This window comes from Atta colombica, unplaced genomic scaffold (genome assembly GCF_001594045.1).
Source record: "Atta colombica isolate Treedump-2 unplaced genomic scaffold, Acol1.0 scaffold225, whole genome shotgun sequence".
In the NCBI taxonomy this organism is placed as follows: domain Eukaryota; kingdom Metazoa; phylum Arthropoda; class Insecta; order Hymenoptera; family Formicidae; genus Atta; species Atta colombica.
In genome coordinates, this window is record NW_017259322.1 from 521,267 (window position 1) to 537,607 (window position 16,341).

Here is a 16,341-nt window from a genome sequence, read left to right on the forward strand (position 1 = left end):
TATATATATATATATATCAGTAATATTTGAATTTCACATTTATCTTGTTGCTATTCTTTGCTTTTTAGGGTCTTACGGATATTACCATGTTGCAATTTCATCGACACCTGCAATATATTAATATTGCTAATAATAATATATCATGTTTGTCACCTCTGAGCCACCTTCCATACTTAATGTATTTAGACGCATCGCACAATAAAATTGAACATGTGTCAGATTTTACACCTCCTTGGTACCTCACCTACGTAAATTTATCTTACAATTATATAAGAGACATAGGCAATCTGAGTGGCTGCTGGAGTATCGTTAGATTAAACTTATCTCACAACATTTTAGAAAGTATTTCTGGGCTAGAAAATTTAAAGTAAATACAAAATATAATGTGTCTTCCGATGCGCGATCTGTATTTACAATTTGTTATAGTTTTTTATAGACATTTACAGTACTTGAACTTGTCCTACAACCTCATTGAATGTATCGAAAATTTGGACGGTCTGAATATACAAGAATTAAACTTAGAAGGCAATTGTATAACATCATTTAGATCTATCATACCCGGCCGTGGCATAAATACGTTGCCTAATTTGCGAAAAATTTTCCTGGGATACAATAGATTGTGCACTCTGCGCTTTTTCAAAGTGATCATCACAAAAGAACGGATTGCACGCCAAAGTATTTCTAGTCCTGTTTTAATTAAATGATTTTTAGGATGTATACACCTTACGCTACGTAGATCTAAAGTTCAATAGAATCGCTGATTTAATGGAGATATTGAATTTGAAGGGCTTCATATCTGAAATCGACTTTAGAGGCAACAGTTGCACAAAGTGGCCCAATTATCGAAACGCATTGATAGCTTCTATATCAAGCGTTAAATTTATCGATGGCGTTCAGGTCCTTCCGCAAGAAAAGGTAATTTTTCTAAATGAAAAAGAGAAAACATTTTTCAGAAATACTAAGGAAGCCTACATTTTTTTCTAGAATTTCGAAGAAAATTGATAAAATTTGAAGAAATTTAAGATTTTTTTTTTCAAAAATCTTCATAAATTAAAAATATTAATTTTTTTTTTAATATTATGGGATATTATGAAAATTTTTTTTTAATTGGGAACTTATTAGTTATTTGTAATTAGTTGATTATTTAATCATTAACATTTAATCATTAATTTTTATAATAATAATAATAAGAAAACATTAAAAATAATTAAAAAGAAAATTTTCGCATTATTTGTTTCAGAAAAAAAATCAGATTTGGAGAAATATAAAAGAATTGTTCATGTAATTATACATAATTATACATAAAACACAGTTATGTGTACAAGCAAAATTTTTTTTACATTTCTCTAAACTTAATTTTTCTAAAACAAATAATATGAAAATTATCCCTTTAACTTTTTTTGATATTTCATTATTCTTATTATTTTTAGTACACTAAAAAGTAATTTTACAAAAGAAAGAAAGATGTGTGAACATGATATATGGACATATTTCATGTATAATTATCAGGATTGAGTAGTGCTAAGTTAAAAAGATAAAAGTTAAGTTAAAAAGTTAAAAAGTTAATTTTAACTTAAACTTAGTTATAATTTATACTCTTAACTTTATAACTTTATTTAGTTACATTTTATCCGTAACTATTAATTTTTTATTTAATTTTTTTGAAATTAAAGTCTCAGAAATCAAAGTCTCTTATACGTGGTAATAGCGATAGTTTAAAATAAGGTGAAAATTGCAAATTTAGGTGTTGATCAATGAAATTATAAATATTCTAGTGAATTTGTTCACTTTTGTAATTTTCTCATTTCAAATTACACAATCAACTTCCAGATTTGAATCAGAAACCCATTTTAATGTATCTAGTTTTTGATAGATTGAAATCTATTATTCCTTATTATTAAAATATAATACACATCAACACCATCTTCGGCTCATGTGAGCTCACATTGACCAGCTGTTCAGTACAGGACTCATTTGCGATAACTTGCGAGAAAAAAATATTCGACAAAAATTTCGAAATGGCTTTATTACTTATATTTAATAAGTATATGTAAACAAAATATTCAAACAGTATATATAGCTAGTAAAGTCTATGTAAACAGTATACATGAACAAAACATGTAAATAGAATATATTTTCTAAATGAAGTATATATTTGTCATTTTCCGTTATTTGTAAGACTGAAAACCCTGGAATGAAATAAAAAAATATAAAGAACAAATTTAATTTTTAACTTTTCAATTACTTTTTTATTAATTTAACTTTTAATTCAATTAATTTCATTATAAATTAACTTGTATCTTAACTAAGTTTTCAAGATTGTTAATTTCAAGATTGTTAACTTAATTTTAACTTAGTTAAAAAAAAAGTAAATTAACTTACTCAATCCTGATAATTATATATGAATATTTATGCATGTTTTTTATAAATATTTTTATAAATATTTTCTATTACTTGGTAAATATTTTCTTCTAGGTGGCATCAGCTAAGATGTTTGCCTCGCCATTGGACTTGATAGCTGTCCGTAAAGCAGCAAAATTAACTTTACTAGAACACATAAATATCAACAAGATAAATCCTTACGTTCAACCGTATGATGAAATCTGCCCTCCTTTGATGATACTCACAGGACCGTCAGCGTTGAAGAAGATGACACTGGCTTTGCATATAGCTCAAACAATTCCCGATAAAGTAAGCCTTGCAATCTTTTTTTGCAATATCCTTTCAATTATCTTAAAAGTCAATTTCAAAGAAATAGAATACAATTTTGCAGGTAAAATATTGTTATTGGTATACTACAAAGGAAAGAGACAAAGATAAAAATAAAAATAAAGCGTTCGTTTTTCTAAACAGGGAAGAGTTTAACAATATGGCACGGCGCGGCGAATTTTTAGTAATTGTGGACCTTTTGGGCGATAGTTACGGATTTCGTTAGTGCAGTATTATTTTTATTAATTTATATGAAATTATTGTTATGTAATATATGTAAATCCTAAAAAAAATCTCATATTTCATTATAATTTTTAAGAATTTTTTTCATATTTTAAATTTATAAAAAATTCGAAAAAAATACTTTAAACTTCTTCAGATTTTATAAGTTTTCTTTGGAAATTAAAATGAAAACTCTTAAAATAATTTAGAATTCATATATAAAATATAGTTCCAAAAATTAAAGATGCAGATTTTTTTTCAATATATTAAAAAAAGTATTCCAATGTTGAAAAAAATTTGACATATTTTTTAAAAAGTTATAATATTATACACAAAATTATAAGGAATTCTTAGAAAAATTTTCATTCTATTTGAAACTATAATTCTTTTTACAGATGTAAATCAGATTAGTCTATTGATATCTGAACACAAAATTGGACTTACTCACATGAATTTATACTCTGCCGTTGAAATTTCTAAACGATATCCGAATGTGAAAACGATCTTAGTATTTACACGAAGTAGTGATCTTCACAGAAATTGGATACAACAGAAATATGACATTTACACGTGGATTACAGACAGTGTGGAAAATTTATTGGCTGTTGAAATAGGCAAGCAAGAAAAAGAAACAGAGACTGCTAGTCACATAATAAACTTTATCAAAGAAATTTTGAATGAGGTTCGACTAAAGCTAATTTTAATATACGATCTCTGAAAAAAATTTCTATAATTCATAATATTAAAAAATTTTTTTTCATATTATAAATAAAATAATTTTTAATTTTAAATTTTAGAAGAAAATTTCTAAAAAAATTTTTCTTACACTTGTTCAGATTTTATAAGTATTTTTTAAAAATTATAAAATGAATAACTTTAGCATAATATTTCAGAATTCATATAAATAAAAAATTCTAAATGTAAATCTCTTCTGAGCATTTTTGAAAAGTATTTAAATTCGCGCATAAAAATTGGAAAAATGTTCTAAAGTTTTAAAATAATATAAAAATTGTGAAAAATTTTGAAAAATTACGTGAAGAATTCTAAGAAAAATGTTCACTAGGAATATATTGCGAAATTCTGCTAAATGTATGTTTGTTGTTAGATAATAAGCCATCGAGTTTTTCCAATTTACGAAATCTCCATGAAACCTGAAGAAAACGGGACAATTACCGACATAAAATTACAAAATAAAATATTACCGAAATTAGTATTTCGAAGAAGTGAAATAATATCACAGAAAAAAGAGTACATTACATCGTTAGAAATAAAAAATGATATAAAATCATTTGATCAATTGTTATCAGAAGAAAAAAAAGAACTGGCAGAATTAAAAGTACGAATTGTAACTTTAAATAAAATTTGAATATCTTGCATTATCAGCATGTAAATATATATAGGTATTGTTGGATGAGGAATCGAATATTATTATTGAAGATAAAGAGATGAGACAAGAAAAACATAAATTGAGGATGTTACAGCGTCGAAATATATTGATAAGGGGCATGCTTGACGAGTTCGATACCGATAATTTTAGTGAATCAATATCTTCCGAAGAAATGGACACTGTATATGCTTTGAATTTCGTGAAAGATTATCCCAGCAAACCAATACATAACTTTTTGATTTTCTAGGATGTTTATGTTGTGTTACAGTAATATATCAGTGAAATATATTTTTACATAAACGATTCCAAAGCTGACATAAAGCTAGAATAATACATTTATTATACAAATAATATTACGTTGATAACATTGATGACATTCATGTAATATTATATATATGTCTATGTTACATGTTTTGATTTGATGGGATTAATCTCATTTTAGAAACTTCTTCCATTATTTTAATCACAATATAAAATATAATGTACATATATTCTCTGTGGAGCATTCAAAATTAAGTACTTTCATTAAACAGAAAAACAACGGTAAAACAAGTTTAGTTTAAAAAAGAAACATCACAATAGGATAACTTTTTTTTCAACCTTCTCTTATTGTTATTCTTATTCTGTGTAAATATAATTTTCATGTACAGCAAGAGACAATAACGCACGAAGAAAAAGCAAAAGCATTAAAAGATATATATATTGAACTTAATATAAAAAATAGGAAATTGTACTTGGATTATCACGAAAGCCATCCTGGCTTCTTTGTTTTAGTGGTAATTCATTATTTTTACATTAAATTAATTTTAATTACATCTAATATTATACATCTGATATAAATTATTACTTTATGTTGTAGCTGTTTATGGATGATTATACAAAAGCTTTTGACTCGTTAATCAACTTCATTCATGAATCATATACAAATCTGCCTTACAAAAAATCGAAAATCTTATCAGAAATGCAGCATTTTAACCATATGAATATTTCCATCATGCTTGAAAGTATCATTGATAAGATTAGAGAGTGAGTATATAACATTTATACAAAGACTGGTTAACGCAAAAAATAACACTTTTCTGTTACAGGAATTTATCAATATCTAAACTCCAACGCAAAAAAATATTAAAATTGCAGAGAATTGATTGTTCTTCTCAAAATAATGATCGCAATAAGCTATAATAAAATAAATTAAAATAAATTAATATATATATTATAATTTGGATATGTATGACATTTTTTCAATACGACTAGCAAAATAAAGTTTTGGCCAAGCATTTTAAAAACAATCTGTATAATACATGTGTATTTCAAGTTGCAGAAGATATGTAGAAGACTTTTTGGTATACACACGTGCATTTTATACTAAAAATCTATAGTTTTTGCATCAAAAACGTATCAAATAAAAAGCCATTTCTAAATATACGTACACTACTAGTTATATAAATATTGTAATAAATTTTACACACACACACACACACACACACACACACACACACACACACGCACACGCACGCACGCACGCACGCACGCACGCACGCACGCACGCACGCACGCACGCACACACATACACACACACACATCCCATCCCATTTATGATATGAGCAGCACACTGTAGAAGATGTATAGATTAAGATAATAATTTAAAGTTACATCGTACAACCAGTATATCTTATTCCATCTGTAATATTTCATCGATATCTGAATCTAGATCAGAATACTTTATTTCATTTTTACGTTGAACAATAGCGGGATCTTTGTCTTTCAGAGTTCGCGGAGCGGGTTGTGGAAATATGTTGCCTTTCGCTTTCGGACTTGTAGAATTCCGCATAGGATTGTCCAAAATGGAGCTTACGAGACTGGTCGAGTTTAACAGTTGATTTCCTGCATTATAATTCATAAAATCCTGTGAGCTCGTGTTAACTCGAAAGATGGTTTCAACCGATCCTACAGGCGGTTTTCTTGATATACTTAACTAGAAAAATAATTTATAACAATGTCATTTCAATGATATATCATACAAATATATCAAATAATTGCATAAAATATCATCTTACTTGTTCCTGTATCTTCTTGGATATTTCCGCGATTTTATCGCTTTGCGAAGTTTTTAAAACAATATTGCCTGTGCTCATAGACTTCTCTTTCTGCAATGCATATTCTTCCCTTTCAGCAAAGCTTAAAAAAAAATAACGAGAATTAATTACATACTTAAATATACAAATATATATGTAAAAAATAAGAACAAAAATTACAATGTAAAATCTTTAATACCTTGATTCTTTCCAATTATCATTTATTTGATTCTTTCCTTGATTATTTTCTGATATCGTCGTATCATCATTTTTTTTGTCATTCAAATCGAATAAGACTTTTTTCTTTACCAAGCTACCAACTGAGCCACTTGTCAATTTTAAAACACTTTTATTTTTCGGAGAAAGAACTGAATCGTCTGGTATAATTGTACTGTCCGAGTCATTATTTTCAAACAATTTTGATGTTACTACCTGTTTTTTACTGATTGGAGAATTCATTTTACTTGTGATGGTATCCGATACAGTTATCTTCATAGGTGAAATCTGTTTTATATCTTCTTGAGATTCAATAGAGCTTGCGGAGGAAATGCTTCGAATTGATTTTGAATGTACTGGAGTCACTTTTGGACTGATGTAAGTGTCTGCTCCATTTTTTTTCAATGGTGATTCACGTGTATTTTCATACACCTCGTCTTTGTATTTTTTAGGAAGAAGCTCGATCTTCTGCTTTAAACGTAATTTTAATGGTGTCGTATTTTCTGCTTTCTGGATAGATGTACATTCGCCTAAAAAAGATTACATTACATATTAACTGTCCATATATTAGAGATTTAGTATAGAAAATATAGGATTACTATTGTCTTTGCTGAATGCTTTCCATGCCTTCGATTTAACGTGAGTAACCAATTTATCCAAAGAGAAATTTTTTGTAAGCATAGAATATTTTGGTTCTTTATGATTTGCTGATATTCTCTGAAGAACATCTTCAAGTATTTTTTGTTTAATTTGATTATACCGAACTAACTTCTTTGCATTAATATTTTGTTGATGCCTTATAATCTCCATTTTTTGTTTATATGTTGCCGCAGGTATTCCTTGCCATTCTGGATCAATTCCTAATTCTCTTAACCGATTATCAAACATATTTCGCGCGTCTTCCAGAATTGATATTTTTCTATTGGGAGATTTGATTACAGGTGTTTTACATTTTTTTACTAAATCATCATCTGTTGTAACACTCTCACTATCGGTCCCTGATTCTGACATTGATGACAAAGAATCAGATTCTGTTACAGAACTTACACTACGCTTTTCTAAGAATTCAGATCTCTTGTTTTTCATATTATCTGTACGTAACATTTCTTTCTTTTCTCTAATATCTACATATTTTTTATTTATATCAATAAGATCTTTGATGATAAAATTTTCATTTATGCGGTCAAAATTAACTTCATTTATGTCATCTAACTCATCATAATGTCTCACACTATTTTTCGTTTCTTTAACAACTTCTGAGTTATTTAATTTTTTCAGATTAGACTTAGTAATCAAATGTTTTACAGTCCTACTGTTAGTTACAACTTTCTTATTACCCTTACTCTTTACAGTATTATCTTTAGTAGGTATATTTTGGGATAGTTCTACGACTGATATCAATTTTTCATTATATTCTTGACTAGATTCACTATCAACATCTTGAATGACCATCTCAGTATTTTCAGTATTATTTAAACTCTTATAAGTTTTGTTTTCATTGTTGCTGTCGTGTTTTATTAATAAAGCAGATTTATGGAATTCTGCCATGTTCCTTTCCCTAGTTTTGTTATTATTGATTTGTATCTGTGAATTATTAATCTCACGTGACAAATTATTTAATTGTTTTCTTTGCTCTACCAACATGTTGGTTTGATCCATGGACTGTTTCTCCAAGTCATGTACCTTAGACGCATACTCAGATTTTATACGATCAGCTATTTGTTGAGTCGCTTTCAATTCTGTCGTCAATTTCTCGATATCTCGATGATGTTGAGCTTCCATATCTTCCATCTTGGTTTTCCAATGATTTTCTTGCGTTTGTAGCTTTGCCTGCATATTTTCTATGCCTGGAGTCAACTAAAAAAATAATCTAATATAGCTTAATACCTAATAATGTATAATAAAGACTATCATTTCTTACTCTTTCAAGAAGTTGATTTCTCAAATTCTCAATTTCTTTCTCTTGTTGACTAATTAGACTTTTCACATTTGTCTCCAGAATATTCTCATTTACAACATGATCTTTTTCTCTTAATGCCTGCAAAAAGATTCTAAGTAATTTGTAAGAAATTCTATAAATAGAATAAACTCACTAATTAATATATGAACTTACACGTATCTCATCAAACAACATGTTCTTCAAACTTCCAATGTCTTCTTGATATCTTCTTTGCCCTTGAAATCTATCTCTGCTAAAATCATACTCATTTTTACTTGTGTTTCTTGAATAATCCTTCTCTGAATTATCCAACAGTTTGTCGGATTCATTCCTTATTACTCTTTCAGTTTGATTCAGTCTTTCCTTCAATGTTTTTATTTCATTGTGTAATTTCTCTGTTTCTGCTCGGTAATGGTCATGCACAGGAGAAGAGGATACACCCATGTCTGATATGTATGAATGTTTACGTGCTATGTGAGCATTTACAAATATAGCACGCACAAATGTTTTCGGGCAATGTGGACACTACAAGAGATCTTGCAAGATTAGATTTTGAGAGTATTATGATTAATTTATAACTTCAATTTATAATATATCGTAAATGTAAATAACTTGGGACAGTATAGGTAACTTGGGACAGCATGTATTTTTGTTAAATTTAATCATGGAATCCATCCATAAGTCATTAAAGAAAGTTTAAATTTTAAACTTTCTTTAGAGATTTGTGGATAGATACTATGATTAAATTTAACAAAAATACATGCTGTCCCAAGTTTTTTATATTTGCAATATAATTTATAATTTGTAACTAACAGAAGTCAATATATCATTTATAATCAATAGAACACATTTTATTTCTAATAAATAAATTTGTTAAAATTTACTTTGTAAACTTCTCCATTAGAGATTTCATCGATGCTAGTCTCAATTAATTTACGTTTCTCCTTTGATCTCTCCTTTAGATTCTTTACAGTATCTTCCAATGTAGTAATTTCTTTCTTCATACTGATATTTTGTTCAATCTTCTGTCTTAGCTCATCCTTCAATATTATTACACTGTGATCTAAATACTGTTTACAATATAATAAATACTCGACTGACAGTTGTGCAAGTCTGAACAACTTAACAAAATTAGAGTCCAAGATTTTGACATCATATTCACTTTCTAAGCAGTAATCTATTACATTATTAATGTTTTGATCTATACTTGAGAAATCTCTTTCCCGTATAACTCTGTCTATATCTATAGCACCTGTAAGAAAAAGATAAATCGTAATTTATAATAATAAACTTGATATTTGTGTTATTGATTGTGTCACAACATCTGACTTACCTATACGATTCCAGTCAACTCGTACTCTGGATCCATGCATATTAAAATAAAATCCTGATTCCCTGGCGAGTTTCGGGAAATCATGACACCAATTAGTGCCGGCTCGAAACGAGAATGCCATTATTTAAAGACTCATTTGCGTGTACATGAAAAAGTCTTTGAAAAAATCCTCTAAAGAAAAACCATCACCTTACACCCATCACGAGTTTGTTTATATATTTACGAGCTTATATATTTCGTGCGTATTGTGTGAAATTTTCACTGCATAATTGCTTACAATCACCCACACACAATATGTACAGCTTCAATTACAATTTGTAAGCGAGATAAACGGCAAGTGTCAAAGTCGATGTAAAAGAATGTAAATTGTTTGTAAATAACATAGGATGTATCTAGAAAAAAAAAACACTGGTAGTGTAACCAGTGTTTTTTTTCTAGACGTTGGCAGTTCTGTAACTAAACCAATATGGCTGCGTTCAGTGGATTTAACATAATAGTAAGGCCTTACGCACAATACAAGAAATAAGACCAATATAAAGGCCATTCTACATTGGTCGTATCGTAGATGTCACAAGCTTGCTGTTTCAGCCAATCTAATACTTCAATTTTAAACATTAAATCCTGGTTGTTCCACATTTTGATAAATTTTATCTGTAGGTAAATCTGGCAATCCATGCATGTGATTGGATAATCTTGCTATTTATACTACTATTTATACTAATTATACTGCTATTTATACTAATTTTACCCAACAGGTAAAATTTATCAAAAGATGGAACAAACGGTTCTAAATGTACAAAAATAAAATTTTATTTAAAAATTCACGGACCGGACCTGACCTGACCCCAAATTTTTGAAAAAATTAAAATTTTATGTAATATATACATGGAACATTTTCGGAATATGTAATATTCCCATATACAAAAAATTTTTAACCGACATTTGAATATTTCTTTTACGTATTATAAATATTCTGAATATTTTGAAGTATTTTTGAAATATTTCTTTAGAATTTTAGGAATATTTTATGAATAAAATTTCAAAAATATTTAGCGTTAGCTGCCCAAATACTAGCAGCACAAATACTAAAAGATATCGAAAAGAGAGATTTTTTTAATGAAAAGATGTTTTTTAAATTGTCTCTCCGATAAAGCAAAAAGGTGTTTAAAGAATAACGAAAAGACATTTTATTTCATTTTATGTAAAAATTAATTTAGAATTTGATGTTATTAAATATTATATTGTATCGAAATATAAAAATTAAAAGAAGTATTAAAGATGACTAAAAGATATCCAAAGAAGTCATCCTTTAGTTATCATATGGGTAAGACTATAAAATAATTACCCAATCAGAATTCGATGTCAATTCCATTATCTTTTCTGACTGGGTAGCAGTGCGACATCTGTCGTCTTTTTTCGTCGACTATATTCTTCCACTAAAAGATATCTTTGTAACAATATAGTCGTTTTTTAGTTATATTTTAGATGACTTTATGCTCTTTAGATGAGTACATCCCTAGTGAAAATTTTTCTTATAATTTTTATACGAATTGGAACAGTTTTTAGAAAACATTTTTCAGAGAAATATTCAGAGGAATATTCAGAAATATTCGGAAAGTTCACATCTTTTCTCAGAATTTTCCATACATGTGAATTCTGAAATATTTTGAGATTTCTCATCCTATAATTAAAAAAAAAATTTTTTTAATTTTTTAAATTTTATAACATTTCATCGGAAACTATACTTGCAAAAAATTTTAGAAATCTAATATTTTATAATTAACATATGAAAATTCTGAGAAAAAATAAATTTTTTGAAAAGTATTCTTATTCATATAAACAATATGAAAATATATATATATTGTACATAAAATATACATTTGCAATACGATCGTAGCAATGCGAGTAATTTGTCATTCCAGCTTCATCATCATGATGAAAATATGACGGCAACAAGAAACTTAATATAATTTAATTAAAAGGTTTCATTTTCTAGTGACTCAACAATTGAAAGTGTTACATCGCGTCTTACACATAAACAACTACCAGTAGTATAGGATTTACGTAACATCTCTAAACATTTTTTTCATTCTGTTCTCATGATTCCTTATTACTATCAGAGTAAATTCAATAAATCAATTGAGTCCCAGGAATCTGGAGATAATCGAAGAACAATGATGTTATCAACGATTGATATAAATTTGCGATTAGCAAATTAAATATTATAATTTATTATTATTATTATTATTAAATATAAATATTTGAATAATTATATCATTAAACCCATGATTTTTATCTAAGAACGACAAAAACTGATATGCATATAAGCTTGTAAATATCGCCGTAAAACACCAACTTTTTTTCTCAATATTTATCATCTCTATTAATAATCAAACTTTGACATGATATACCATTATATAAAATCACATTCTTAATTAAAAATTGATTATTATTGAATATACTTATATACATGACTGTAAAATAATAATTAATAAGATAATAATAAATAAAATAATAAATCATAAAATTATTACTATATTATAAATTTCTTACACTCTCTTAAGCCTATTCTATGTGCTTTTTGTTTCCTGTTTCTTGTTTTTTACTGTTTCTTGTCTTTTGCTTTTAACTTTTTTGCAACCGTATTATCGATAATTTCTTGCTATATATGTATTATTTCTTTCGAAGTTCATTAATTCTTATCTCAGGCGATATAAAACAAAAAACCGAAAGAGTTGTAAGAACAGTTGTAAGAAACAGAGCAGCAAGATATAAAAAATAACAAAAAGTAAGAAACTGGAAACAAAAAGCACATTGTAGAACAGGCTTTAATCACTTAAATTAACTTTAACAGTCATATGAACTTCCGTCTTATGTGACAGTCTTCTATAAATAATCTTGTGTTGCACATTAATTACTCAACGAGAAAACAGTAATAATTTGTACACTTGATTTATTAGATCTATATGAATGTGATGAATTGTGTCTGTATTCGCATGTGTGTGTGTGTGTGTGTGTGTGTGTGTGTGTGTGTGTGTGTGTGTGTGTGTGTGTGTGTGTGTGTGTGTGTGTCCCTGCGATATAAAATCGCAGCACGTGCTACGCATAAAGCAGTTGGAGCTTGGATTGCTTGGAGTAAATTAGAGGCAGTATCGACATAATAAGTGGTAATCGTGAGATAATTAAACTATTTCGCGTCAGAATCGAAACATGGATGCCGCAAAAAAAGTTAACAATCCAAATCCACGGATATCTGCGAATCCCATTAGCAAATTATTTTTCTGGTGAGAATCGCTTTTACAGTTAATTGATATGGATGTACTACATGACTCATAAATATGTCGTTTAAATCGATTATTCTTGAATTATAGTCGTAAATAACAATGTCGCATATAATTACGAGAAGACGATCGATTTCTCTAAGTCGCAATCGCAGTCTCTGACGCAGATTCAAGACTGGTGTTTTAAAACTCCTAATTATTATTTATTGATATTATTTTTTAAAAATTTAATCGTATCAACTCTATCGGATGCCATTAATAGAAGAACATTGCTATTTATGACCATTATGTTTGATATCGACACGCTGTAAATTTCATTTTGAGAACTTCAATAAAAGATGACACAGAAATGACACAGCGAATCATTACATCCTTGTTGTTCACTAATGTTAAACAAAGATGAAATGATTACTGTGTTACATAATAGGCCTGTTCTTTTTGGCATCAGTTCATCTTTCTTCCTGTTTTTTCCTCTTAGTGTCACTTGTTGGAGAGCTTTCTTTCTTCCTTCTGCATGTAACGAGTGATAAAGATAGATTGAAATAGTAAGCTGAAATCGAATGAATATCTTTTTGTCTCAGATTGTGATCATCAAAATAAACGAGAAATCACATAATAAAAATTTTTGTAAGCTATATTAAATAGAAATATTATTCAATAAAATAATATTTGTAATCAATAAAATAGATTTTGAAAATATACTGAAAAACAGTTGGCAAAAACTTACAGGACACTCTGTATATAGTTACTAAATGTTGAGGAGTATGGAAATCATTCTTACTCAGTTATTAATCTTTTTAGTAATTAATCCTTAATTAACTATTGATTAAAATGTATAAATGCTGAAACTTAGTTTCATGATATCAGTTATCATGAAACTGATGTATTTATTAGTGTTACATCTGCAAACGTTATCAAATCCGAAAACGAAACGAAAAGAAATTATGTACATAGTACATGACAATTTGCATTAATAATATATTATAATTAATAATAAATAATTATTAAATCACTTTCAAAGATCTTATCATTCAGCATTACTAGCTTAAATTGAAATAATAATGCTAAGTTAGCCTTAAAAAAATAAAAGCATGGAAATAAATCATTACTTATTTCTGTGTATAATGTAGAAATAAATGTAATTTAATTATTTTCTTCGAAACAAAAATAAAGGAATTTTTTATGTAATACACAAGTTGTTTGTTGTTAGTATTTAGCAAACGAGAATGGATTGAAATTTTTTTCTATCCGAATGCGTATTTTAAGTAGCGAATATTTTTTTTTGGATTCAATTGAATTCAATTAAATTCAAGTGGATACAATTGGATTGAAAAACTGCATTTCCTATTCAAAATTTTGAATTGAACAATATTCATAATGCACAAAAAAAGTTAATATTATTTTTAGATTGAAAGGCGTAGAGATATGTTCCATGTAATTCGTATAAATGAATAAAAATGCATTCAGGATTGAAAAACATTCATTTTAACATTCGTGGATCAATATTTCTGAAAATCTGAATCCATTTCAATCCATTTTCGTTTGCTGGGTACCGATTTCAAATATTGTTTTATTGAAAAATATTTTTATTTTATTTAATATATTTTGTAAGAATTTTTATTGTGCATTTTTTCTGAGAATTTATGAAATAGTACTGTGTATTAAATATTACGTGATACTTTTACTTATCACTTTCATGATTTTATCTCAAGATAAATTCTAATGATTTGACATTGTTTCATAATTTGAGTTATCAGAAACCTTGGGATAAAATCATGGAAAGTGATAAACATCAAATAAGAATATTGTATGTATTTTAAACAATAAAAGATTATTTATCCATTAAATAATTATTAAATATTATTTCTTATATCTATTATAGTTAAATTACGTATACCTACTCCTGAAATCAGCTCAGAATACAATCAAATGTATAATATATAGTAAATGTGTGACTGCCTTTATCTTATAGATATGTATGTATATATACATATGTATATACTTAAACTAGACTTTCAAAGTATAATGTGGTAATGTTGGAATTGTTATGCTGCTACATTACAAATATATTCGCACTTTACAGTGCTTAGCATATTTTACATAACAGAATTAGTTTTATTAGCACAATTATGAATGTACATTTTATAATAAAAATAATATCTATAATATATTTTTTAATCTAAAATAATATAATTTTAAAAAATAAAATAATTTTATGTTGGAGGAAAAGTATATGATTGAAGGCAAAGATAAACATAATATTATTTTTGAAGGACAATATGATTATTTTAATATTCGACATGTCTATTTTAATAAGAAAATGAAATCAAGAAAAGTATAAAATTCTCAGCAACTTAAATTAAATACACAGCAATAGTCATAAGTGTACTTGATTACCATCATAATTTGACAAAATCTATAAAGTATTTTTCAATAGGATTTTTTTTATTAAAATCAGGAGGATATTCGATGAAATATCGAGTTCTGGACTGTTTTATTTGAAAATCATTCTTATTCAGTAATTAATCTTTTAGTAATTAATTTTTTAGTAATTAATCTTAATAAATGTTGAAATCCGGTTTTATGATATCAGTTTTATGATATCATAAATGATGATATGTTCACAAAATTGATGTATTTACAACTGCAAATCCGAAAGCCAAATATACATAGTGACAAATTGCATTGATTAATGACATATCAAATAATTCTTTAATTACTTTCCTGATTTTATCATTCAACATTATCTCATTACATCTGGTCTGATTAAATATTTATCTTATAAAAGCAAAAGTGTATTTTCATATGCTACATAATTTCTTATTATGTTATATTTAAGGTGGTTGGCAAGAATAATTTGGTATGGAAAAGACCATGACTTGGAGATGAAAAATGTGTACAATATTATGCCAGCTGATGATAGTGAATTCCTGGGAAACAAATTAGAAGAGTAAATGAGTGATTTTATCTTTAAGACAAATTTACATTGAGAACATACGTCAATAATTAACTTAGGGTAGCATGTAACTTTTTTCCTAGAACGGAAACATGAAAAGTGAACATTCTTTGTATGTATGTATGTATGTATGTATGTATGTATGTATGTATGTATGTATGTATGTATGTATGTATGTATGTATGTATGTATGTATATATATATATATATATATATATATATA

At 27.2% G+C, this 16,341-nt stretch overlaps 3 protein-coding genes across 4 annotated transcripts in view; 2 read left to right on the plus strand and 1 right to left on the minus strand.

The window, feature by feature from the left end:
- The window catches only part of LOC108688062, a 6,441-nt gene extending 941 nt beyond the window's left edge, over positions 1–5,500 (plus strand). The window contains exons 3-11 of the mRNA XM_018194154.1: positions 712–915; positions 2,476–2,691; positions 2,774–2,930; positions 3,327–3,613; positions 4,037–4,267; positions 4,332–4,505; positions 4,969–5,094; positions 5,178–5,344; positions 5,407–5,500. Coding sequence (XP_018049643.1) covers positions 712–915; positions 2,476–2,691; positions 2,774–2,930; positions 3,327–3,613; positions 4,037–4,267; positions 4,332–4,505; positions 4,969–5,094; positions 5,178–5,344; positions 5,407–5,500 — 1,656 coding nt within the window. The remainder of the gene's footprint in view (positions 1–711; positions 916–2,475; positions 2,692–2,773; positions 2,931–3,326; positions 3,614–4,036; positions 4,268–4,331; positions 4,506–4,968; positions 5,095–5,177; positions 5,345–5,406) is intronic.
- Positions 5,501–5,990: 490 nt separating this feature from the next.
- Positions 5,991–10,002, minus strand: LOC108688137 (zinc finger protein DZIP1). Its single transcript, XM_018194268.1, has 9 exons — positions 9,882–10,002; positions 9,433–9,800; positions 8,723–9,073; positions 8,531–8,647; positions 7,936–8,466; positions 7,209–7,893; positions 6,593–7,139; positions 6,376–6,496; positions 5,991–6,293 (listed from the first exon to the last, which is right to left on the minus strand). Exons 1-9 carry the CDS (start codon positions 10,000–10,002, stop codon positions 5,991–5,993), a joined length of 3,144 nt encoding a protein of 1,047 aa, XP_018049757.1.
- A 3,005-nt stretch (positions 10,003–13,007) lies between these two features.
- Positions 13,008–16,341, plus strand: part of LOC108688105 (multidrug resistance-associated protein 4) — a 9,115-nt gene continuing 5,781 nt past the window's right edge. For both annotated transcript variants that reach the window (XM_018194207.1, XM_018194208.1), the window contains exons 1-2: positions 13,008–13,165; positions 16,002–16,112. In XM_018194207.1, coding sequence (XP_018049696.1) covers positions 13,092–13,165; positions 16,002–16,112 — 185 coding nt within the window. In that variant the 5' untranslated portion in view covers positions 13,008–13,091. The remainder of the gene's footprint in view (positions 13,166–16,001; positions 16,113–16,341) is intronic.